General features: G+C 37.7%; 2 protein-coding genes across 2 annotated transcripts in view; both read left to right on the plus strand.

Annotated features, from left to right (window-relative positions):
• LOC107715121 (rab GTPase-activating protein 1-like) overlaps positions 1–27,603 on the plus strand; it is a 100,296-nt gene that overhangs the window by 34,177 nt on the left and 38,516 nt on the right. Inside the window, 2 exon segments of the mRNA XM_016521189.1 lie at positions 709–802; positions 938–1,088. Coding sequence (XP_016376675.1) covers positions 709–802; positions 938–1,088 — 245 coding nt within the window.
• On the plus strand, positions 12,887–14,118 carry LOC107715120 (probable G-protein coupled receptor 52). The gene has a single exon (XM_016521188.1). The coding sequence runs from the start codon at positions 12,987–12,989 to the stop codon at positions 14,097–14,099; it is 1,113 nt and encodes a 370-aa protein (XP_016376674.1). The 5' UTR covers positions 12,887–12,986; the 3' UTR covers positions 14,100–14,118.

Genomic DNA, 27,603 nt, shown 5'->3' on the forward strand with positions numbered 1-27,603 from the left:
GTCCATCTAGCGCATATTAACATAGAAAAGCTAATTGTTAAGCAGCGGAGCTTTATAAACAGCTCAGAGTAATCATGTCATCTCCATAAGAACGATATGATTGCCAGAACAAATTTACCGGGATTTTTGAAAAGGTCCTGTTCACACATGATCTCTTAATGGTAATTTACCAGTAAAGACTGTATGTGTGAAAGGGGCTAAACTCTTCCTCTGTATATGCCGTGAATTTGAATTGTTTAACGTTCATCTGGAAAAACAGTGTGCATTATCTCACTAGATTTGTAACGTAAATCATTTAAAAACCTTTGCTAACACAGGAGAATACATCAACCTATGTCTAAATATGCCATCATGTATTGTACATCGCGATTTCAAAATAAAAGTTTCTGCATGTGGACGTAAGCTAAGTGTATTGTCACACCCCTAGTGTCAATAAGCGGTGATATAGCTCATAATTTTCCAAGTGTATGATACAGCTTTCATTCTTCAGGTCAACCATATATTCATGAAAAAAAATCTGTTTCAATAAAGAAAGTAATAACTTTGCCATAGCATCCTTTCAAATGTTAAAGTTGCCACAGTCATTGCATGCTTTGCATGTGCTACCCCGCCCCGCCCCCCGAAAAAGTTCAGGCTCAGGATTTTTTTTTGCTTTAACCCCTGATAACAGCATTAACAAACATTTTATCTTTGTCCTCCGCTGTACAGATAGTGACAGTGAGATCTCTAGCGGGACAGGAGATGTGTCGAAGGACTGTCCTGAGAAGATTCTGGAATCCTGGGGAGGGATCCTCAACAGATGGTGAGACTTTTGGCCCGACTTGAGACTTTGAAGTTTGTGGTATGGCCAGATTTGGAGCGCAGTCCGTATCGAATACGACTGCAAAAAAACAGCTTTGTTGTGCTGCACTGATGCCGTCTGTCTTCCACCTGTCAGGCAAGGAAACCTGTTGACACGACCCAAGGGTCTGTCTGCTCTGGTGAAGCCTGGGATCCCGGAGGCCTTACGAGCTGAAGTCTGGCAGCTCCTGTCTGGCTGCCACAATGATCAGCCTCTGCTGGAGCAATACCGCATCCTCATCACCAAGGTAAGAGATGACAACCGTTACCACCGGTTTTTGTTTTCGCAAAAGTCCCAATTCATCCCATTTTTTGCCAACTAGCGGACATATGATTCTCAACAATGTAGCATCCACATTTATGGGTCTTTTTCTTGTTTGTTCATTGCATTTTAGTAAATTTAGCTGAAGCTTTAACGAACGCTCAACAGATGTACCACGGGAGTTTGTGTGCATTTGGTAGATTTTGAAGTGAGGTTTAAAATTGCTTTGGACCCGCTTTGGTCTTTCAAAACGTTTTGGGTGAGGAAAGGCAGCGGTCTGAAGAACAGAAGAACTCTGTGTATGTTTTCAAGGGTAAAATTTATGATCTTTACTTACTAGTTTCCGTTTTGTCAGCGGGATGAACCTTTGTAGTATAGCAGGCTGTTTATTTACTAAACATATTTTTTACCCATATTGATGCTTCGCTTAGATGTTCGTTTGACCTTGTGAACTCGTGGAAATGGAGTTAGTCAAATATCTTTAGCGGTGCTGAGAGCACATCTAATTACTTATTCCAAAAGCAATGTCACAGCAAATTCGAGCGATTCCAGCACAGCTACAGATCTGTGTGACTGCTGATTATCTGGGATAGGACTGTACAGTTTTTGCAGGCTACAGCTTTTTTACATGTTTGAAAAGCTATTTCTTTCATGTTGTTATAGCGGTCAGACTGGTTCTCACTCCAAGCGTGGTCAGTGACTAGAACGTTCCCACACTGAACTAACAACTGTTGACTCAGAAACGTGGGTCAGATTGTGGTATTCAGCCACTAATTTGGCAAGAAATTATTTCAGTTATCCACATTTTAGCTCTGATGCTTGTTAATTTCCACTTTTTAGAGCTTAAAAGCAATTCATCAATCAAACGCTTTACTGATTGATTGATTGATTATTTTTTTTAAATCAATCAATTTGTTTGTTAGGGTATTTTTTGTTAGAGGCCAAGCACCAAAGGCATTGTAGCACCTATTGTATCTGTTAGTTTTCTTATTCTTCGTCTTCCTTCCCACTGGGAGTCTATGGCAACCCTATGAACCGTAAATAGAAAATTATGAAATTTGGCACACTTGTAGTGATGGTCATGAATAGTAATCTGACCAACTATGGGGTCTCTAGGACCAACTCTATAGTGGCACCACCAGCTCAAAAATTCACTTTTCAAAAGATTATAACTATTGAACCCTTTTTTCTAGAAAAATTAAACTTAGTACACCTGAGTACTCTCCACATGCTGATTAAATTCAATAGCTTACATTAAGAATTTTCCCATTACAGTAGTGGCCATTTTGAAAAGTACAGTATTCCATTTTTTTCGCTACTCCTCCTTCAAAATTTGTCCAATTCTTACGAAAATTGGTTCAGATGATCTTTGGACCGAGCCGCACAGAAATAACTAAACGGAATTTTGATATTCATCTTTGCTAAAAAGTTATGATGTTGTGAACTTAATGATGTTGACCCAAAATTGGTTCAGAGGCTGTATCTTGGCCAAACCTTGATCAATTGAAATGAAACTTGGTACTCTTCATCAGCACGATGATCTGAGGGTAACATGCCAAAGTTGGGAGCAGTGCCACCTACGGGCCATGAGATACCAAAAATGGCTATTTTTCCTAATAACTTTTGAACTGTTAGTCAGAAAATCATGATCATTGATGTCTGTGGATACCTTGGATCATGCTGAATCGGGGGATACCAATGTCAGGATTTGATGAACCGCCTGTCCGCCATTTTGAAACTCATTAACAGCATGTCCCGGAGGTACCTGAGAAGTTTGAACACAGCGCCACACGCGCTCTCCTGGAGATCGTGCGCTCATGCACACTCGCAGAGCACACACATAATGTCAGGTTCACATTACTCCGTTTGCAGTGCGTATGTGGTGCGTATTAATCGGGGGATACCAATGTCAGGATTTGATGAACCGCCTGTCCGCCATTTTGAAACTCATTAACAGCATGTCCCGGAGGTACCTGAGAAGTTTGAACACAGCGCCACCTAGTGTTCAGGAGATTTAAGGATTTTTGCAAACATGCTTATTAGGGGTGCTCCGATTGATCGGCTACCGATCACTATCGGCCGATAATCACGTTGGGATGATTGATCGGCGGTCTCTAAAAAGGCCGATCTCAAAAAGGTTGAGGTTTGGCACGACATGCAGCGGCACTGTCTCAGTCTCTGTCCGGCACGGGAAAATTATTATAATGCTGAAGGTGAGGTACTCACCTTCATATTTCTTCATTAAATAACGTAATTTGAAAACCTTGTGTGAGACGTAATTTCACAAGCAGCATGAGTGAATCACTGCGCGCCATCTCTTTTTCTCTCTCAAAATACGCAAATGGCTTCAAATCACCACATCACGTCTGTCTATAAGCGAGCTGCACGCTGCACAGTTGACACAGGATTTGTCACTTGCACAATCGAGGCCGTGGCACATCGTCACTAAAGTTTATAAATTGCATTACTTTTTAATTCTTGCCAGTGTTTAACCATTCAGCACCCACGCGCTCTCCTGGAGATCGTGCGCTCATGCACACTCGCAGAGCACACACATAATGTCAGGTTCACATTACTCCGTTTGCAGTGCGTATGTGGTGCGTATTTTTTACGCACTCATGTTAACGGATTAATAAAGCATTCACTGCACACGGTTGCGGTCTGGCAGTGCGTTCAGTAGCGGTGCGTCTGCAGCAGTGCAGAGATCGTGCTTATAACTTTTGAAAGCATTGTCCAAATTTTGCTGTCAATACATTCCTTGGCTTATGCTGAGTCTGACGATATCTCATTTTTCATTTTCCAACGTTTCGTTTGTCCGCCATTTTGAAGTAAGTGGAAAAACTGTTTTTTTCACTACTCCTATAAATTTTATCCAATTTTGTCCAAAATCTGATCAGATGATCTTTGGACCGAGCCACATAGTAATGACTGAACGGATTTTTGATATTCGGTACTGTTCCTGAGAAATACCTCCCTGAAGTTGACCATGCCTGTTTTCGTTGACTTATGCTAGTTAGCTTCACGTGGTAATTGGCTAACATGCTAATCAGTTGCTATTCTTTGTAATGTGACTCTTCAGCTATCGGGTTAAGCATAAATAATATACATTGTTATCTTAGCACGTTAATTTGGTCAACATGCTTTGACCAATGCCTTTCTTTGCTCATTCTCACACTGAAAGCTCTCCTCATCAGCCTGTTGAATGTGCGTCAACAGAGTGGCACACTCTGCTAAGCCACTGGCCCCAAACCTTTCGGGGGCTGTTTACACCTGGTCACTTCATGCGTTTTCGCTGATCGGATATCTATCTGATTTGTTAAAACGTTTCCATTTACACTTGGCCACATAAATGTGTCGTCGCAAAACGGATATTAAGCCGATCTTCAATTCCCACGCTATATTTAAATTTAACGGAGTTCACGTCAACGAAATCAAAAGATAAGCGCTGCATTTTATTAATTATCAGATTCAAGATCAAAGACCGCAATAGGAGAGCGCGCGGCATCAGCACTGGAAAGATAAGTTTGTCTTACTACTTTTAATGAAGATGATTGTGTGTTGACCGTCTGCGTATTACTTTGTTTCATTCGCGGCAGTTTGCGCGCCGGCTTGCTGAAGAGATACTCCGCGTTTATTATTTTAATATTTTGGGAGGAGTAAAATTTACATATGTGGTTTCAACAACCAGATGCATTTACACTTGTCCAGTTTCATCTGGAATGCGGCCCAGACCACCTCCTGAAGTGGTTTGAGCAATTGGATTTATATCCGTCTCGAAATGCATTTCGGAGGGCATTTACACCTGGCCTTTTCACGATCGGATAGTTATCCGATCAGACAAAACGCATGAAGTGACCAGGTGTAAATAGCCCCTTCAGGTTCGAATCTAGTGTGGCACATAACATTTGTTGTGTTTATATAAAAAATCTTAAAAAGTGTTTTGTGCTTTTGAGATGCACATTGTAGAGCTTTTAGATTGTTCAGTGTGATGTGCTTTGATGAGATTGCTGTGAGTATCTTTGCTATACTTGCTGTGTTTGCAGTTGCAGTGGTTGCTATGCTTGCTGCTAACAGTTATATTTTATTTATATTTTATATGATAATGAAGATACTTAATAAAGTACTTAATAAAAAAATATTGACTAACCACCTTGCACACCACTGATTTTCGTTTTTGGTTTATATTTTTAATACTTTATTGGGTGAAGATATTTCATCAAATATATTTGTTTTATGCAAATTAAAAATAATTTATATATGAATGCATGTAAATATACATACATAAATATATTAATGAATAAATATATAAATATATATATATGTATATATATATATATCATTAATCCTCATTCGTCTGCTTGGTGGTAAGTTTATCAGCAAATGAAAACCCACTCATGCAATTCATTGTTCGAAGACCAAGCATTTTGTATCCAGCAAGCCAATAATCATTGCTTAGGTGCAACTCCTGAAATACAGCACAATAATCAATGCTATGCAGTGAGAATGATGGTGAACGGACGCCATAAAATACCTCAGCACTGCAAGAGTGTGGGATGAAGTCAAGGAATTAATGAAAAAACAGAAAAGGAATAGCGAGAGGAAAGACTTTGCCAGATAGTGTAAATCCTACAGTTCTTCCCGCAACAGCTTTCCTTTAACTGAACGCCGTACTTCCTTTGGGGTTAAGGAGCGCGGCGAGTATAATTTATTTATTAATTTAATTTCAAGTATTCTCCACTGCAGGTCATGTCGATATAACAGTTGCGGCGCTATTAATAAAAATAAAACCGTGCTGAGGTCTGGCCATCAGCACTATACGATGTCCATGTTATTAATGGTTGGTTGAAGGTTATGTTATTGTGCCTTGGGTAGTTAAGGCAATATTTGTAAGCTGGACTAAAAAAATGTCTGCTCTAGCCAGCATGTTTTTTCGGTTAATAAATTGTTTTATCATATTTTTAATGGTCTTTTTTTAGATTATTTTACCAGCAAATGTAAAAACATTTAATTAATTAAAAATTTTAATAAATTTAAATTGTAATAACTGATTTATTATTATTTATTAATTTATTATTATTATTATTTAATTTTTTTTAATTGAGCCACAATCATTTGAGGGAGTTTTTTGTTTTTTTCTTCACATCAGTCAGATTCATTTAACTTCCTTTTCTCTTTTCTCATCAAACCATAATCCTATTCTTTCCACCCTGTCTATAATGGTGTCTGACCATACGTTTTTTAACACTCTCTTGAGTGTGCATTGTCCTTGCTGTGGTTCAATGAAAATGCAACCCGTGTAATGTTTCCGAGAGCGTGAATCTGACATTTTCGCAACCTTTACTTCGCTGATGCATGAGGGATCTACCAAAGGTGCTATTCTCTTTGAGTCAGGGCTTTAAAAAGTCTTTGTTTCTCCACCCAAAAGAAGATATTGGGTGAATCTGAAAAAAAAATAAAATACAGTGAGGAGAAAATAAGATTTTGATGACATTATTGAAAATAAATGTTACTTATACATATTAACATCAAAATATTAGGCCTAGTTATTATATTATAATAATGTTATATTATAATAATGTTCATTGTCCGAAGCCCAAACCGGTCATTTTGCAGACAAGTTAAATTAATTATAATGACATTATTGAAATCTAGTTTTATATCATTGTTTATTATTATTTATTATTGTAATCACATTTTATTGAATTAGGTGTGACTGAAATGTCCTTATTTGTCATTAAATAAAATAATGTAAAAAAAAAAAAAAAGTAAAAACAAACATAAGTAGGCTTAATTTTCTGTTATGCAAAACATTTTGTAACATTTTTGGGGGGTAAATATATTTTTAATATAATATATATTTAATATACTCCTGGGGGTAAATATATTTTTCTTGTTATTTTTATGAGATTTATGAGACTCTGCTTTTTTTTAATGAATCTATGATCCACAAGATTGTTCCCCAGTGTTCTGTATGCTACTTTTGTGAAATCGAAAAGAAGTCTGACACGATGAAACATCAGATCTTTACACCATATTTTCACAAATGACGTACTATATGTATTTATTTAGACGTTAGTTAGAGAGTCATGTGAAAGTCATTGTACTATCAGCTGAGGCACATGGACCCTTAGGCTGAAGTAAATTGTTTGATTACAAGATTGTAACCGGGCATGAAACATCCTCATGCCAAGAAGCCTCGTTTCAGCCATTTAGACAAATCACTGGGCTGCGTCCAGCATTTCGTATTAATAGAAATCTTTAGGCAAGCCTCTGTTTTTCCACCTTCTATTTTAAACGGCTTGTGGGATTATGTAGTCTTCACAAACCTGCTTAAATAGATTATAGTCTTTATAGAGCATGTAATTAAATATTTGATGGCAGATCTTTTCAATACAATGTTTAGTACATATTCTGGATTTGTAAGAATAGTTGTTTTTTTTTATGAGTGCGGGTGGGTTTGCACAGTATTGCCTGTTTTTAAGCAAGGTGAAATAAATTGGGGGAAAAAAACTGATTTTCATTGACCTCGGAGAGAATTTTTTTTTGTTTGTTTTTCCTAAAAAAAACAAAAACAAAAATAAAATGTAGTTATACGATTTATTATTTTGGACCAGAAAATAGTGTCCATCTTTTTCCACCCTAAATTAAATTTTAGTAATTGAAAAACATGTCTAGTTTATACAATTTAGCAAGAACTAAACGGTTAACAAAAATTACATTCTAGGGTTCTATGAAATCAGTCTTTATTTTTTTCCCCCAAATTCCCTTTAATTTTTCCCAAATTCACCGTTTCCATTTAAATTTTTCTGGATTTTTCTGGTTTTAATGGTTTAATTACATTTTTATAATCAAAAAGTATGTATAATTAATTGAAATCATGAAACATATACAATTAATAACAGTTTAATAAAAGATTAACATAAGTTAACAGCATTTTTAGGGGCCTATGACATCAGTTGTATTTTTTCTTAATTCTGTTTTATTCTACCCAAATTTAGTGTTTTCTATTAAAATTTTTCTGTATTCCATTTTAAGGCTTTATGGTTTAATTTAATTTTAATGGAATTTTGGAATCATGAAACTTACAGTTTAAGATACAGTTTAAAAGCAATTTAATAAAAAGATTAACAGAAATTATACTTTTTGGGGCACAAAATTCTGTTTTATTCTTCCCAAAGTATTTTGTGTTTGAATTTTTCTGGATTCAGTTTTAATGATTTAATTAAATTTGAATAATCACAAAGCATGTCTAAATGGTTAAATTCATAAATTTAATTTACATTAATGTAGCCCTATGAAATTTTTTTTAGAAATTCTGTTATGCATCACATGTGCGTGAGTATGTGTAGTAGACAAACCACTCATTCACACAGACACAAGTTCATATTGCAATTTTACAGCCCTTTACAAAATTTGCCATATTCTGCGATAGGCGTTATACTGCAAATTTCAGTTTTAGAACAGAATTCTGTGATTCTATCCTCGTTTTCTGCATCGTGGAACCCTAAGTGCGTGCTGGTGAGCTGCCATTTTCCCAGCATATGATGTTTGAGACTTGTCCACAAAGCCATCCCAGTCTCCTCTGACCAGCTGCCCCTCCCTCACAATAGACCCCTGTTCCCAGCACAGCCCGACATGTATCTTAATGCAGTCAACATCTAGCGACTGAGCTGCCATTCACTCTGAACTATAACGCTTCTATTAGCGGCCTCATCATACACCCGTTCCACCTCCCTGAGAATCAATAACCCGCAAACAACGTGATTTCGTTCTCACAAAGACACGCCACTCACCAACGAGAGAGCCTTTTGGATTCGTTTATACACATGCCTCACTTTAAGGCATTGTAATGTTGTAATGGATTTTGGCCCCCATCTGCACTGTTGAGTAGATAGGGTCGGCCCCCTCATAGCGTGTGCTATCAGACTGTGTTGCCGGGGTCAGCTCACTGCTGACACAGAAATGACAGTTTGTATTACCTAGAGACACAGTTCATGCAGTCATATCCTCTGGACATGTGTGCAGAGGTTTGAATCATAGCTACATGCGTGCCTCGGGACTGACTGCAAGTTGTTTGTGCAAAATTTAAAACATGAAAACTTGCTATGAATTTTGCTCTTATGTGGTTATAAACTGTAAGCAAACTGTTTGTTTCAGTTTAATGATGATATTTTTCTTCAATCTCTTTTTTTTTTTTTTTGTAATGCAGTAGTTTAGATTTGGAAATTTAATCTTTAGCAAAAATTATTTTCATTGCAGTCGTGTCTGGCAATGCATTTAAACGTATACTGTGTATACACATACATGGATCATGGATATATGCTTTAGATCCTATATCAGTATCTGTATTTTTTATTTATATGTGCGTTTATTTAATTTTCCACAGTTTACAGTTTCAGTTATGAAAAACGTAGACATTCACTTATTAATTGTGCACCGTAAGACCTGGGCATTTATTAAAATTAAATTATGACGTAAATAGGGTCCAATTTGATTTCATGTTGTCTTTGAAAGCAGTGTATTTAGCAAAGCCCTGACTGTTGCTGTAAATAATGCCAAATCAAGTCCAGCTGTCATCCTGACCTGTACTTGTTCTGCCAGTGCTGTGATGAGAGCCAGAGTGCCCTGCCTGTCCCTGTACAGAGTCCCTTGGATCAAAAGCTCAGGCACTGACAGATGAAGAGGATTATGGTTTTCTCATTGTTTTCTCCAGCCTTTTCTCTTCCTTTGTGATGAATCATTTATACAGGCCTCTGGCTGACACTGTTGTTCAGTGGTATCTTGTTCCACAACTTATGGATAAACGTATTTTATACATTTCACCTACATGTGCGACTGTTTCCTGCAGAGTTCTGTTTTTTAATTTGGCCTAACATCATGCTATACAATAATAAGCAGTAAATTTTTTGACAAATTTTATAACGTTTTCTTTGTTTAAAAAAAAAAAAAACGTCCTTGGTTATGAATGTGTTATAACTACATAATGACTTTGTCAATTATAGGCGACCAGTCAGTATTTAGAATGATTTAGGTCTCGTGACTATGTATTGTATTTTCTGCTTCAGAGTTGAAAAGAAAAGAAATAAGTGTAAAAGGTCATTGTGACTTGATATCTCACAGTGTGACTTTGAACCTTACATTTATTAATTTTTTTAACATTGCTGTCAAAAGTATTAGTAGTAATATTTATTATCCCTGTGTGTAAATTAGTAGATTTTGACATGGGCATAGTTATGTTATGTTCCTGTAGCCCAGATGGGAAATCACGTTGAGAGTGTGTTCTGTTTTAACAGTCTGGCTGTTACAATCATGATCACTCCATTTGACCCCCCTCCATTAATCAGTCCAGACACTCCCCCTACCCCCAAGCACGGGCCCAGGACAAAAGGTGCAATTGCCCCCCTTTTTGGCATCCCTGCTTGCAAAGGCAAGGTTTTGGTTTCGATGGAGGGCAGTCTTGCGGCAGCTGAGCCACTGCCATTGAAAGGGGATGCTAACAGATTTCTCTGGGAATTACAGACCTCCTTGAATGCAGCCAGTCAGTAAGGACAAAGTTACGTAAGTGTTGTCTGTTTATTGTCTTTTTCTTTCCAGACACCCTTTTTTGTCGTCACATTCACTTCAGGACTGCAAGCTCACCAATCAGCTAAAATATGAAATTGTTTTGCCACCAGGCTTGAACATTCAGCAGCTGTGCAGGAAACATAGGCTGTCATTCTGGTAATCCCTTTGTATTTTATGAGCTCCTCTAGTTGTAATTATGTTTAGCAAACTTGTCAGTAAAACTAGTGAAGATCTGCATTTGTGATTGTGTTAGAGTAGATTCAGGTGATGATATCTTTCCAGGGGAATGAAATCCCCCTCCCGGAGTCTCTTAATTTGTTCCTGTTTGTTGCACCATGTCAGCTGCTGTGAGGGAGGGTCCTGGTTAACTGAAATGCCTGGCAACTGTAACTAAGGGGCAGGCATTGCTACGCTTGGGCACTGGTCTGTGTAAGTGACTTGAAGCAGGAAGGAAAACGAGAACGAAGGATAATAAAACGGGGAGCTGTAGGAGACAACAGCGAGATGGAAGTCTTTGATTATTTTTGAATGTGGAAACATCTTCAGGGTGTGCAGGAAGAGGAGGATAATGAGAAAAGAGGGAGAACATTGGAAAGAAAGAGAGAGAGAACCGTGTGCTGGGAGGAGTTGTGTGAGAAAGAGAACCTCAGGTGCCGCCATAAGGGGAGGGAGAAGAGTTATAGAGTGAGAGAGAGGGGAAAGGAAGGAGGGAGCAAATGTGATCGAGAGGAACAGTGGAAGAGAGAGCGAGACTGTGAAGGGGGAGAGGAAACTGTGAGCCACTCACAGCATCTCTGAGCACCAGCAGTGAGGGGCTGCTCTCATTTCCTCGGCTCATTTTCTGATTTGTCGCACCATTTATATATTGTGAATAGATCTGTTCAGAGTCTTACTGTTCTCCCCTTTTTACTTGTCTCAATTTTTAATTCTTAATTTCAAAGTGCGTTTTGCACTGTGCACGCTCGGCGGGAACTGCTGTCAACCTGCTTTGGCTCACAGGTCGCAGAGAGCTGACAAGGACAGGAGCGGTACGCAGATCTTCCAATTTTGTGAACGGACAGTATTTTTAAGGAGACTTTATGGAATGTGTCACAAAGAAGTTGGAGAAGAAGCAACGAGGTCTACCTCAGAAGGAAAGAAGCTGAGCATGTACAACTAATCAGATGCAGATGCTGGCATGCCATGTGATGAGCAAAGCTTTGGACGGAACGATGCACTGAAACTGAGAACATGTGGAATTCAGACAGGATGCCCAGAGCATGCTGTCCTGACGCAATGTGAGAAGACACCTTCACGTAAGCCGCGATATACCTCTTTTGGAAAAAACAGGTCTCTCCTTTTTGTGTGACCTGCTTTAAACCAATATGCACAGTGAAAGGTCATGAAAAGTAAATGGATTGGGAGCAAATAAGACCAAAGCTGTCGCTGTGGCCCCACCAGAACACGATCTTGAAATTTTTATTAGTTCCGTTTTGCCTCACTCAGACTCCCGCAGGCTATGAGCGGTGCTCTGTGCAGCGGTAGCTCTGGCAACTCTCATATGCTGTCCTGTGTTTGTCTAGAGTGTCTGTGTTTTGATTCAGACTATAGAAGCCCAAAGGGGGTCGAGACAGTGGCGAAGAGGTCCCTATTCCAGAAGCAAAACATGGTGCATGTTATTGTTTGGTGACATACTAATATGAATGGATTTTTTGGAGACTTTTGCAACTCTTGAAATTCAATTTTTGTGGACTCAGGAGAAGGTATGACCCAGGAACTTTCTTCATATCAATTTTGTTACATTTATTGTTTTCTATTATGCTTAATCCTTCTTATATTGCCTTAACTGGTCACAGGAAACCGTTTGATCTTCATTTCATTATCCCACAACCCCTTCTACAATCCTGCACATTTTACCCTTGAGTGGACAGCTTAAGGAATTGGTCGACTTCACTGCAGGTGCTGTGGACAATATTTGCAACTGACCTTCAGTACAGATATGCAAACCTTTTGTGACCGTTGCTGTTTCCAGCAGCCCTAGTTGTGTTTGCGGAGGAAATATCTCTGTCTTACAATTACTGAACTGCTCCTAAGCATGACTGATTTCAGAGAAGTGCTAGGCACTTTTTTTTCTTCTCCTTACAGACTCTATTGATTTTTGCCAATGCTTTGTTCATTGAGATCCAGCCATGTGAAAGACCGAGGTAAAGGGGAAAAGACAGAAGATTGAGTTCTGCTGGAAGAGATTACTAAGAAAGCACGGACACAGGATTACGTTGCAGGCCATCAGCACTGCATTAAGGACAACTGAACCTTATCCAAGTGTACAAGGTCCGAGACAATGAACCGGTCAGAGCTGATCGAACCAGTCCCCGCTGTTAACAGCAGCCTTAGCAATCACTTCAGTGTGTCCCTAAACCACTCCTGCCCCCTAGGCTGGGGGCAGAATAAGGTCATGGAAGCTTGCGTCTTAGAGACTGCGGTCATTGTGTTGCTGACGGTGCTCATCATTGCTGGGAATTTAACGGTGATCTTTGTGTTTCATTGTGCCCCATTGTTACACCACTACACCACTAGTTACTTCATCCAGACTATGGCCTATGCGGATCTGTTGGTGGGGCTAAGTTGCCTGGTTCCCACCCTTTCCCTGCTTCATTACCCAGCTGGTGTCCAAGAACCACTCACCTGTCAGGTGTTCAGCTACGTCATCTCTGTACTCAAGAGCGTTTCGATGGCTTGTTTGGCTTGCATTAGTGTGGACCGCTATCTGGCTATTACTAAGCCCCTCTCCTACAACCAGCTGGTAACACCCTGCCGCCTTCGCTGCTGCATCGTTCTCATATGGATCTACTCTTGCGTGGTGTTTCTCCCGTCTTTCTTCGGCTGGGGTAAGCCGGGGTACCATGGGGATATTTTTGAATGGTGTGCCCACTCTTGGCCCACATCTGCACTCTTCACTGGCTTTGTTGTATGCCTGCTGTACGCCCCTGCGGCCCTGGTGGTCTGTTTCACCTACTTCCACATCTTCCGCATCTGCCAGCAGCATAACCGAGAGATCAGCGAGCGACGGGCACGCTTTCCCAGCCAGGAGATGGAAACTGCCGAAGGGGGCAACCACGCAGGCCACGGGCCAGACCGGAGGTACGCCATGGTGCTCTTTCGGATCACCAGTGTTTTCTACATGCTTTGGCTCCCCTACATTTTCTATTTCCTTCTGGAGAGCTCCCATGTGCTGGACAGCCCTGCCCTCTCCTTTGTGACCACCTGGCTAGCAATTAGCAACAGCTTCTGCAACTGCGTAATTTATAGCCTGTCCAACAGCGTATTCCGGCTGGGGATGCGTAGACTCTCACAGACGCTCTGCTCCTCCTGCTCTTTCAGCCCCTGCACTCATGATGACAAGGACTTTGGAGAGCCAAAGCCAAGAAAGAGAGCCAACTCCTGCTCCATCTGAAGATCTTGAAGGGTTGCTTGGATCAGTCATAAGCTGCTAAATGTTGTTGCTATGGTTACAGAGTTAGAGGAAACTACCAACAGTGAGGATGATGAAGTTGTCTAATAGTCATGCGATCTACATTCACTGTAAATATTAAAATGACACATGCTTTGGTCCTGTAAATACCACAGAATGGTCACTGGCCACAACTTGTTTGATAACCTAGAGATATGCAGTTTTTAGAGCATTTGTGAGCAAAAGACAAAGCCAGGGGGTGAGTTCAAAGCTCTCGCTTGTGATAACTCTTTCCAAATATAGAGCACACTTGCTAATTTTAGATACATTACCCATGTTGCTGGATTGATTGTTTTGATGTTTGTTGAATTAGTTTTGTGTCGCAGCTGTAACTGTAAAAACAGTTGCTTTACCAAACTATGAGAGCTTAAAGACCTTAACTAGCTGATTTTAGCAAAGGTCTTCTCCTAGTGGCTTTTATGGTACAGTTTGTCTTGAATCTTAATCACAGACAATTCACGTCAAAAGCGATGTAGCAAAGGACAAACAGCTTGGTCTGTATTTATTTTTTCAAAATCTTCATTTTAGATCTGATCTTTTTGTAGGAAATCTTGAAATACCATATGCGCACAATATCAACAAATGCCTGTAATAGATGTGGACTGTAGTTTAGATCCCCAGTGGTGTAAAGCCTTAGCTGTTTGTAATTAGACCCATTTGCCTGCAGTGACTCTTTGAGAAACATGCAGCACAGCATGTTTTATTTTTTAATTCATATTTTTGCCAGATCAGCTTTAACTTAACTTGACGTTCATATTACCTTGAGCTGAGCTTTTTTCATTCGCTTTAATGTCCAAAACAGATTTTTTTTTTTTTGTCTAAAGTCTACAAAATTTAATTTTCATTCTTACACAGTTTTATCTCTCTCAAAGAGATGTTTGATTAATTTATTTTTATAGTTTTTTTGGGGGGGGGAGAGAGAGAGAGTTTTAAACAGGTGATGGGAGAATATAATTGTTTTTCAAATTCAAATGCATGTAAATTTTACAGATATTTTTTAAATACCCATGTAAGCTGAAAAACTTGCATACATAAATTGTGTTTTTCCTTTATTCTGTTCTCGTTTATACATTCCAGTTCCAATTCATTTTTACATTCCAATTATTTTCCAAAGATTTACTGATTTACTGCATAGTTGTGTGACTGTCCCTAAAACATTATACTTCTTGTCATATTTCATTCTGCAATGAGTATTTTTATGTTATTTTGCATCAGCCATTATTTTTGTAATAATACAGAGAATACAATATATGGCTGCTTCTTTTTGAATTATAATACTTGGGTATTGTTTGGGGGCAGCGTTAAACTCATTGCTTGAGTCTAGTATTGGTGGTTTAGAAAGAAACTGCTTTTTGTTGAAAAATTTTGCACATATTTCAGTTTGTTTATGCCTGTAAACTTTATTTGCTGATGGATGTTACAGCCCTGTACATGCTGAACTTCACAGCTCTAAAAAAAATCACAATACAACAACTAGGCTAGTTGATGTGCATTAGATAATGAAGAAAAGAAAAAGATAATAAGAGAATAGACTCACTTTCAAATTAAATGGTGAGGGTGTTCTTTTGTAATTCTTAACAACTTAAGAGTAAATTGACTTTATTTATTTATTTATTTTTCAATGTCCTATGGATTTGAAACTGATAAAATAGCAGTATATTCCTGTATTCATTTTGCTGATGACATTATGATGTTTCTGTCCATTTTTTTCTTGATTGGGAGAATAAAAATACAATATATATTTTTTTTAGTTCAGAGATTTTTTTTTTTTTTTTTTTGTGAGAGTCTTTGGTTTTGGTGTTGCTGCCAGTACAATAAATGTGAACAGTAAACACTGATTTATAACAAGTGCATCTTTTGGCTGTAGTTAATTTGGATTTCACTTAAATGAATTGAAGTTTTATCACTCCTCATTCTCCTTCTAATGCTAATGCGTAGCTTTCTCGGTTTCAGCATGTGATCCTGATTCCTGCTCCATCTCAATGTACGTCAACTGACTGTGTAATGTTTCCTGATAGGTCCATAGAGTCTGGTCAGAGTTTAAGTTGCTCATGTCCTCTTAAGGCTTCAGGGCAAACCAATCCTAGTACAGCGGCCCCAGACTGCACACGCAGCAGGGCTGGCACTCGACGGCTGCCTCTAAAAAGGTTACAACTCCCTTCAGAAGGGAAATTATACATGTGCAGTTAGAGCGAGGGGGAAAATGAAGTGACCTTTTTGAAATCTAATGAGCACATCAAATGTTTCTATGATCATGGGAGGCTTTGGACTTTGGCACCAGCATGAATAAAACATGAGTGCTCTCAGCGGTCACTAACAGTGCATCTCATTCCGCTTGCTTACACTTGTTATGTGACCTTAAAATGCGTACAACATCCTTCTTGTATCTTTATCATTACTCAGACCAAATACCTTTTCCTCTTTGATTTGAAGTGACCATTTTATATCTGGCAGAGGTCTCATTTAAAAGCAGTGTCAGTCTTACTGTGGGAGATTTGAGAGCCTAGCGGATCTTAATGGCCGTATGGAATGATGTTTGGCCAGCACAGCTGCTCCAGGGCACTGCCCTTTGCTCGACATTGAAGGTAATGCATGCCTTGTCACAGACACTGACTAAAGAGGGCTTGTTTTTTGGCAAATGTATTAGTACAGGTTGTTTCAGGCCCTTTCGTAGCTCTATTTTTCACACAAAATAGCAGACTGTTGAAAGTTAATAATTGGTGTTTTTGTACTGTTGCTTGTTTTCTGTTCTTTGTTGTTACATTACGTCACAAATGTAATTTGCTGTTTTGAAATGTTTGAGAATTGTTGTATATTCTAGCACATCATCTTCACTGTTAGATTTTTTCAGCAAATTCCATCAGTTATTTGTGATTAAAAATTACCGCAAATAACCAATGTAATGGCCAATATTATAAGTCTCTACTATTTTTGTCTATATTTGTTTTATAATCGATTCTCAAGCTCTCAGTATGAATTGTTTCTGAATTTGTTTCATTTGGGTTTATTTCAGTTACATATTTATACATGAAAGAAATGATCTCATATATTATAAATTATACAGGGAACCTTCTAACTTGGTACATTATGAAAGTATTAATTTTAAGAATTAATAACAGATCCCAAACTGGGCCCAAACAATACATTTTTAGTTTGTGAGTTTTTTTTTTTAAATGATTCATTAAGTGGGCCAGCACAAAAAAGTAATTTGTTTGTGAATCAGATTACACTGGTTGAGCTTTGTTTTTGATTGACTCACTCTTGAGAAATAGCAAGATCATAGGAATCAATTGGACTACATTGCCCATTCTCTCTGTTTTTGCGTGCAACTTGTGAGAAAGACACAATTCGTGGCAGTGTTTTTTATGTACACGTTTTATCTCATTATATTCAGATTGAGTCTATCAATTTTAAAGAATTAACCAAAGAGCTTAAACTGTGTCCAAATGATACTTTTTTTAGTCTGCGTTTTTATGATTTATGAAGTGGACCAGCTCAAAAGAGTCATTTGTTTGTAAAATCAGACACTGGTTGAGCTGTATGTTTTTGATTCACTTGTGCTTCAAAACGAATCGGTTCGTAGTGGCATTTGAATTGGACTACACTGCTCAGGTTCAATGTTATTGCATGCAGCCTGTGAGAAAGACACAGTTCTTGGCAGTATTTTGTTTCTCATATTCAATTCAAGTCCAGTTGCTGTTGGACTAGATTCAGAAGCCTGCACCGGTGATCGTTCAAATGAAGATTGCAATTAATTGGATCATAGTATTTTACCCAGCCCTAGAATTGATGTGTAACTTTATACCGATACAATCTGTATAAAATTGAAATAAGGCAGGACCAGAGGTTTTTTGGTGTTTTGTCGCTCTCCGGGTTTCAGGGTCTCATTATGGCTCCTCTCTGTTCGAGTCTCTTGCTGATGCAACCTGCACAAGAAAGCCTAATGTCAGCGAGATGCTGGCGCAGGTTGAGCTGAGGATAACTAAGCACTGGTCCCCGTAGTGTATTTTTATACCACAGTCTGGTCATGCTTCTGTCATGCCCCTGACCTTTTTTTAATGCACTTTCAGACCAGGATTTGAGGCTAGGTGCTAAAAGCAAAACAGGCTTTATGCTATGCTCATGCAAAATATTAAGTGAATATAAAAAAAAAACCAAAACAAAAGCCACACTGTTCTTTTTTGTTAATACCATTATGTTACTTTTACAACTTATCTTTATATATACATGTTGAGTCTTATGTTAAGTAGCATTTGCCTGTAAGAGCGAACAATTTCGTGATTTCTCTTGATGTTGCTTCTTTTCTCGTATACTTGAAGACATTTGTTCAACCTGCCAGTCTTTCATCCATATTCATGGACACAACCAAGTGGAGCTTACCGTCCAGGCCTGTGAATATTTATGAAAATCCTCTGCGTGCCATATTATGAATTCCTTTTAATATTAATCTGTGCTGCCACAGCTTCAAGAGGCATTCTCCTCCATCAAAAGGCTCTGAGTTGCACGTCGGCGAGCGGGAGGAACACCTGCCCCTCTCGGCCACTAATCAAAGGTGAAGCACTCACAGTCCTCGTTGGACACAATGCTAATCACCATTGTCTCTGTACCTAATGGCTGTTTATTATGGCTCCTCTCTCTTTCACACACTCTAAGTGGGATACCGGTACTTGTGGTTGTAAAGTGAGAGTTTAAAAGGATGCCAAACCCACCCAGGCACTCTTCACGCTGTTATCTGTGGGTGATGTTGGTTAGTGCTTAGATCTGTTGTAGTAACCAAAAGGTTGTAGGCTCAAATCCCACAAGAAGTATATGCATTTTAGTCAAGTGACTTTGAAAGTCTTTAAGTGACTTTTCGTCAACATTTAAACTTTATTGCTTTATTTTATGCATGCGTTTAAGGAGCCTTGTCAGTTTAAACTTCTGATATTTGTTTTTCTGCACACACAGAAAGCCAGCTCTTTTGTGTCAGCTGTCAAATACACACAAGGTTATGTCAAAAACACACAAAATTCACGTTCGGTTATGTCTGCAGACGTAAACAGCTGCGTGTGTATCAGTATATTAGATCTATCAAACAGCGTTTCTTGGACATGACAACAACACACTACTTGCACAACTCAACCAGGCCTTGCCCCCTCCTATTTTTTGTGTATGCCTTGGGTGGGAATTATTTAAATGAGGGATATTGTGACATGTGAGTTCCTGGAAGAAAACTCAGGACTATAATTGAGGCTTTTGAGGGAGTTCAGAAACAGCGTCTACTGATATAGAGAATAACTCCCTTTGGAGTAGACTTTGTGCTTTGTAACTTTGAAGATCTTTTTCATGCACAAACAGCAACATTAAGCATTAAAGGAAGTTGAATATATATATATATATATATAAAAAACTTAAAAGGACCCCTTTAATAGTTTTCGGTAATAAACTTTTACAGAGTATTACCAAAATATTGTAGCATTTAATTCAGCAGACTTTGAAGCCAACAGCTAAATATATACAGTAGAAAGCAGTTTCTCCACTTTTTACATTTAACTTGCTGGTACTATATTGTGTATTTTAGGACACCCCAGTCGCTTTATTGACGAATCAGTATTCTATATTTTTTTTATTTTTAATATTCTTAAAAGTACAAGACACCAGTAATGGTTTCCAACAATTTTAACAATTCTAAAAATTAAACTATACATACTTACTAACAGTGTTGGAAAGGTTACTTTGGAAATGTAATAGGTTACAGATTACAAGTTACCCTATTTAAAATGTAATAGTAGTGTAACTTTTTCAATTACTTTATTAAAGTACTTTATTGATTACTTTTGATTACTTTTTGAACGTAACGCCGTTACATGTAACTAGTTACTCCCCAACACTGCTTACTAAACGTATACTACTGTATATATACTAAACCTTTGATATATATTTTTCTAGATTTATCTGCTACAACATAAAAGTTATTTTAATTAAATCTACAACTTCTCTTTAAACTGTGAGAAGTAATGTAAAGCACAAAGACACAACCTGTTGTTACAATCTGCCGCACTACCAGGGTCAGTCGTTTCAGTTTCAGTCATCAGTTTAAATTTTGCATATTTTATTTTTTATTTTATTATACATTTTTGCATTAATCATGTTAAACATTTTGATTTGATTTTATTGTATATATACAGTATATATATCCAAATTAGCGCATTAACACAGGCAATTAATTTTTTTTCAGTTTAACGCGTTAAAAATATTTAACGCAATTCATGCAGGGGCGGGGCTAGGTTTGGCCACCCCACTCACAACTGCTGCTTCTGTCACACTTTCTCTTGACAAGAAGTGCATTTATGAGAACGGGAGACGTTTCAGACGCGCGCTCCACTTCCCTTCAGCGCCAGACGCGAGTCAAACGAGCGCGGAAATGGTACTGTGCTCGCAGCGCGTGCTCTTCAATTGCATGCACAAAGGCACCGGCACACGCTGTAGTCTGTATCCTTTCATATCAAAGCGCGAAATAAACTACGTGCATGCAATGTCGTGGTCAGTTAAGTCATGAAGTTACCAAAAAGGTGATTAAAGCTGCCTTAAAACTGTGCATGCATGTAATATATTTTATATGAGTCACATTTAAGAACATGTCTCTGTGCATCGTGGTCCGAGCTGATAAACGGTCCGCGCTGCGCAGCTGAAACGTAGCGCGGTTTAGTTTCGCTTTCGTTTGCCGTTTGATGTTTCTCAAATGCAACAGAAATGGCAGCGCTTATGAGTTGGACAATGCGGTGGTCGCGCCAGTGCGACCGCTCACAAAAATTAGTCGCACCGGCAGAAATTTTTTTGGGCGCAGTCTGGAGCCCTGCATTTTGTATCATTTAAAATAAAGATAGATAGATAGATAGATAGAAAATTTTTTACCTTGAAAAATTTATTTAAATATATAAACAAATATGTTATTATATTTTTATCGTGGACATTCAAGTATGCCAGTGACCCGTGTGCATGCTGAAATCTGAAGTGGAAAGTGTTTCCGTGTCTCCATTGAATGGATTGGTTGGAGAGCTCTTGCAGAATCCCGACGCTTGAATATCAAAAGTCTAGTTCTGTGCCAGACTGCCAGTCTATTTTTGGGCATATTTGAATATTAATAATTCCGGGTTGCAAATTCTTCAAATAAATCCTTGGATGTGGAGGGGGAGAACACAGTCGTCTTACATTGTCATGGAAACCACGAGGAAATCTTTACCGCACCGATGTTTCACTTTTGATCATGGGAAATTAATTAAAATCATTGAGAGTAGGACAGAGTGCATCCACAGGCCCGCTCGCGTCCCTTAGCACCACATCTCTCCCTATTGTTTTCCATGGAAAACCACCAAGGGATCATGTGTCTGAGCCCGAAATGGCACCACGGCAGCTAATGTCATTAGCGGGTGAACAAATGGGTTATGAAGACACACAAGGGGAGAAGTGAGAAGGACAGAGGAAAAGCGTACCATTTGTCCCAGAGGAATTGTCTTTGCGCTCTTGAGTTCTTCATGACTTAATGGCAGAACAAGTGTCACTTTTGGAGAGCGTGTTTTCATATGTTCTCTCGAGGGTTGCTGCGCTGGCATGTTGAGGAGAGATCAGACCGAAGCTAATGACCCTGATGGTAATGAGACAGCATTTGCTCTCTGCAGGTCTCCGCAGACAAGCCAGACGAGGCCCCGACCTCTGTCTTTTTTTGTTTCCTCTCCCTTGAATTTTCTCTCATTTGCGCAAACCTTTGCTCTCTATCTCTCGTTCTCCACGCCCTGGCAGGTTGCCTCTGAACAGACTTCACGGCATGCCAAGCCATTTACAAATGCCTTCACTTTCCATTCACTTTTTTTGTCGCTCATCCACCCTGCCATGGCAGTGCAGATGTGTGTCTGAAAGCTCATATTGAAATATGAAATCAAAATTAGCTTTGGCCTTGTTTTACACATTGCTAGTCTTATCATGAATGATTTTTACATTTTTCAAAAAATAATTTAATTTTTATATTTAGTCAGTGTTTTGTCATATTCATCAGATCAGATATATACACAACATCAACATAAAATTAAATTCTAAAATGTTTTAGTAAAAATTTAAGTTAAATTAAATGAATTATTTTTGTCAGAGTAACACTGATAAAAATATTTTATTTTTAAATTATTTTAAATTATATTTTTATAATTTAATTTAATGTTAGTTTGACGTAAATAGCATTTTAGTATTTAATGTTACGTTTATTTTGTGTATTTATTGAAGTATTCTCATATGTCTATAGAATCAACCACTATGATTGGATTATTTGAAATAATTATATGCATTATATGCATTATATATTTTTTTCTTCAGAAAACTGTTGTAGTGTTTTTTCTCATATTTTCATTAACAGTATGTTTTAATAAAAATATTTTAATCGTTTAATTATTACTATGATGCACTATTCGTTATTGTTGGCAAATAACCCTAACAAACGATCATTTGTGTCAGTAATTTATTTGACAAAATGAATTCTGGGTAATTTAATTGACAAAATGAATTCTGGGTAATTTAATTGACAAATAAGTCCCTTATTACTTTTGTGTGTGTGTGTGTGTGTGTGTGTTTCAATTTAGAAATAGGTCACATTAGAGAAATTAACGAGAGTTTCTTTTTTTTTTTTGGACCAACAGTTGAAGCTTTTTATTTTATTGGAGATTTTAGTAATTTAAAGAGAAAACCAAAACTTACAGTTGGCAACATTTACTCGCCTTCATGACTTTCCAAGCCTGTATGATTTTAAACAAAAGAAAATATAATATTAGGAATAAGTCTCCATTTTTGTCCATACAATGAAAGTCAATGGGGTCCAAACAGTGTTGTTTTGGACCCCATTGACTTTCATTGTTTGGACAAAAACTGTTAAAACATTTATCAAAATATGTTCTTTTGTATTTCGCAAACGAAAATAGTCAAACAGGTTTGGAATGACATGAGTGTGAGACAAAATTTTCATTTTTAAAGCATAAAATGTCACTTTAAGCTTCAGGACTAGTAGCCAGTAGGTTGCTGGTCTGAACCATGCAAGTCAAATAGGTTATGTGAAGTGAAATAAGGATTGTCGTTGTCCTTTCCCCTAAAGTTGCCCCTTTGTCAAGCAGGTTTGGGTTGAAGGAGCGAGACCGATTGAGTCAAATCTTTGACTTGACACCTTGTGAGGAAAAGCAGTTCACCAAGAACAATAAAGGATGGTTTTGACACCACTGTTCCCTTATCAGCCAGGCTCCACTCATAGCCCTTTAATTCATCACCGACTGTATGAAAAGCCCTATTCCCCTCAGAGACAACGCTCTTATTTCCAATCATCTCTGTGGGTTCGGCCAGATCTGTCATAGTTTAATCTACTTGACCTGAGGTGAATCTTCTGGGTCTCTAATTTCCCCTTGGAAACGGATTCTACCATTACTTAATTGTGTAAATGTGGGATTAGTTGTTCATTTGAATAACATATCGACAAGTCGAGAGTTCCTGTCACTAGCTCTCAGGGCTTTTTTTCCCACCAGCCCCCAAAACTTCAAGTCTTGTAGCTATGGCAACTTAATTCAGGAAGACTTTTGAGAGTTTCCTTTTCTTAGGCTGAAAAATAATAGCCATTAAAATAGAAAATTCTCTGTTTATAATATCCAAATGCCATGTTGAGGAGTTGAGATGCTACATCCCTCTTAATAACTTCGTTCGGAGCCTCTCAGTTTTCTGAATTCCCAGAAGTCTGGAGCATTTATTCGGTGGTCCTGTCCCAAATGTTGGCGCTTAACCCTTGTGGTCCTTCTTTTGTGTTCATTGAGAATCCAAATCAACCAAATAAACAGCCACTGGAAGACCTCTAGTACACATCAAGCATGCTGTTTGGGACACTCAGGTTGTCGGTTTCTTCTGGGTTAGTTGACAGGTCCACTACATGTTCCCTGCATTTCCCATGTGCCCTCCGACCTGAGATGCTGCCTGCATCCACCTACTTCGGTTTCTCACAGATTGCTTTGGGATGTTTTTAAGGGTCATGCGTTAGTTGCCATCACCCCTTTTTCACTGGTCTGTGACCTGTGTGACCTTTTTCTTCCATAATAGTGAAGTTTAAGTTTTCTAAGGGCACCTTCCATCTAGGCACTTGCATCACAAATGGATAGGTAAAGAACATACGCTCTCCCCAGGTGAAAAGACAAATATAGCCACCATTCAGCGAGGCTCCACATCTGAAAACCTACATTGTGACTGAAGTAGTGTTAAGTCCATACACATAAAATATAAAAGCAATATCTTTCTGCAGTATCGTTAGTATAGAGTGTCACTACGCCGTTAAGTAAATGTGTATAAATGGGACAAAAAAATATGATCTATGCATTAGGCAGCACCACTGTGTATTTATTTTTGGAAAAAAATGTATCAAACAATGGTACTGGCAAGAAAAAGAGCTACTTTCTGCTCTTAATTTAGTATTTGTATTTTGGTGCCTTTTTCTTTAGGCATGCTCAATATATTGGTGGTCACGTCGGTATCGACTGGTAAATGATTTTTTTATTTTATCGATATCGGTCTGATAAGAAAGATGTATTTTCAACTTTTAAAAATGGAAGTTAGCTATCAGTAATAATGTGGGATAGTAAAGATTTTTGTTGTTTTATTTAAATTCAAACTAGTTATTTTAGTAAAAAATTTAATTTAAGTAATATGTGACCCTGGAGCACAAAACCAGTCTTAAGTCGCTTGGGTATATTTGTAGCAATAGCCAAAAATACATTGTATGGGTCAAAATTATTGATTTTTCTTTTATGCCAAAAATCATTAGGATATTAAGTAAAGATCATGTTCCATGAAGATATTTTGTAAATTTCCTACTGTAAATATATTAAAACTTAATTTTTGATTAGTAAGATCTTCATTTGGACAACTTTAAAGGTGAATTTCTCAATATTTTGATTTTTTTTACACCCTCAGATTCCAGATTTTCAAATAGTTGTATCTTGGCCAAATATTGTCCTATCCTAACAAATCATACATCAATGGAAAGCTTATAAATCTCAATTTCCAAAAATTGACCCTTATGTTTTGTAATCCAGGGTCACATATACTATTATAGTGCATGATTTAATATTTTTAATTAGCTTTTTTAATTTTTCATCTTAATTTTAGGTTACATTTTAGTCATTTTGTTGTGTTTTATGTTATGTTTTTATGTTTTAATTGTTTTATTTTTAGTTAATTATAACAACTCTTAATTAAAAGTTATCAGTCTCAAAGTGTAGATTGTCTAATATTGGCTAATATATAAATTAATGGCTTCATATTTTATATATTATCGGTGCATCCCTAGTTTACTTGAATAGTTCATTGGTTTTAATTTATTGAGAATCATTTGAACACTATGTCATTGTTTTAATTCAACTAATAATATTTGTATTAATATTTCACTTTTTAAATAAAGGAGTATGTTCGATAGCATGTTAGTTTTTGCCATGATATTGAAGTTAGTATTGATAATTTTGTGGATTTTGCGACACTTGTAGTCGCTGTCCATAACTATTGCAAAATTCTTTCATATTAGATAATTAGCGTGCCCAATGTATTAGCATGCAACACAGCACTGGCAATTAAAAGAGCAGTGACGGCACGCTGACAGACGAGTTAACAGTCTGTCCTGAGGACCAGATGTTGCAGGCCCTCGGGAGACCTAAAATCCTAGAAGAGCCATGACAGAGCCGAGCTCCGCAGGCTCTCTGGTTTTTAATGAACTTGGTGACACAGTCTCAGCATCTGATGAATGTTGTGAAACTCGTAATCCAGAAAATGTGTGTTTAGATCAAATGGAACGGATATCATCAGATCTGCATTTTCAAGTATACAATACTGCAGTTTTTAACTCAAGTTAGTGTACGCCTTGAGCTACAATATATCAGCTTTTAAGGATTACTGTTTTTGACTGCCTTTGCCTGATCAGTGTTTTGCAGGAGTTTAGCTGTGGATTGTATATGCATGTGAGGTCTGTTGATTCGGGTGTGTTTTCGCACTGTGACACAGTTAATAACCGGCCGTCAGTGCGATCACACACAGCGCTGGCATGCATTATGCATGAATAAGATTAATCTGTCTTGGTGCTTGCAAAGCATAGAGAACACTTCAGCCCTTCTTCCTCTCTCTATTTCTCCCTTTCTCTTCCTCCTCTCAGGCACCTTTTATTTTGCTACTGCAAGGTTGGCTGTTGTGATCAGGCTAATGCTGCAGTTTGTCAATTTCAATTACGGCCCCCTTTGAACTGTGCCGATTCCAGCCAGGGAAGAAATAGGGGAGGTAATATTCCTACTGTCAATCACTTGCGATTTTTCTGCCTTGCCTTTTTCCCTCGCTTCTAATTTTAATCTCCACCACTCTGAGGTTCATTGCAGGAAGGTTAAAGGGGTCAGGGGATGTACTTTATCATACAAAAGAGGATTTTCTCTTTGTAAACATGTAACTTTCTCATCGCAAAGCTAACTACCTAGAATATTTAAAGAAACTAAGCTGTAAAAACGAGTCATCTTGGCTGACATTTTAAGTAGGAATACACAATATATCGGTATCATATCAGTTATTGGCCGATATTAGACATTGTTTTGTATAATTTATAAGTATTAGATGATATAATGTTCTCATCGCAAAGCTACTTTTAAACCCATCTGATATATAGAAACTAAGCTGTAAAAAGGAGTCATCTTGGCTGACATATGTAGGGATACTAAATATATCGCTATCATGCCGATTGTTGGACATTATAAGGGGGCTATGTAATTTTGCTTGTTCTTTTCCACTATTTTTACATTTAAATCATCTAACGTTCACTTAATCTTTATAAATACTAATAATTTAATAACACTGTTAAATGTAATTTTTAGGAACTCTCAAAATGAATATCCATTTTTATGCTATAGATTATAATGATATGATGCCTAAACTCACTTTAGCATTTAAAACGATACATTTTTAGTGTTTTTTTTTTTTTTTTTTGTACGATTCACGATTTTGATTTCACTATTCGATTTTCTCATGATTTTTTTTAACAAAATGAGTTTGAAGACATTATACAGTAAATGAAAAGGTGTCGTTTTATTAGGATATTGCTGCACGTTTCTTTGTGAAATTGAAATATAACAAAACTAAATTGAAATTTTAAAGCATGCATGAGTAGTTTTTGTGTATATATATATAGTTAACGCACTGGCCCCGCCACCAGACCTGTACGTCATCTTACAGTTGACTGTTGACAAATATGATGCAGAGCAACAACTCCATAAACTAAGTTATGCTCTAAAATTCAAGATATTGGGGCAAAAAATACCCCTGTATGAGTTTTTGGCTCATATTTATCTCATATGATAAGCGACATTACACGAGCAGCGAGAGCAGTAGGCTATCACAAGAGTGGTGATTTTGTCGCGAATATCACAAG

The sequence above is a fragment of the Sinocyclocheilus rhinocerous genome, unplaced genomic scaffold (assembly GCF_001515625.1).
Source record: "Sinocyclocheilus rhinocerous isolate Xijiao unplaced genomic scaffold, SAMN03320098_v1.1 scaffold509, whole genome shotgun sequence".
NCBI classification, from domain to species: Eukaryota; Metazoa; Chordata; class Actinopteri; order Cypriniformes; family Cyprinidae; genus Sinocyclocheilus; species Sinocyclocheilus rhinocerous.

What these genes read in the sequence shown, in the direction of transcription:
- LOC107715120 (XM_016521188.1), top strand. Translation starts at nt 12,987, where the DNA reads ATGAACCGGTCAGAGCTGATCGAACCAGTCCCCGCTGTTAACAGCAGC.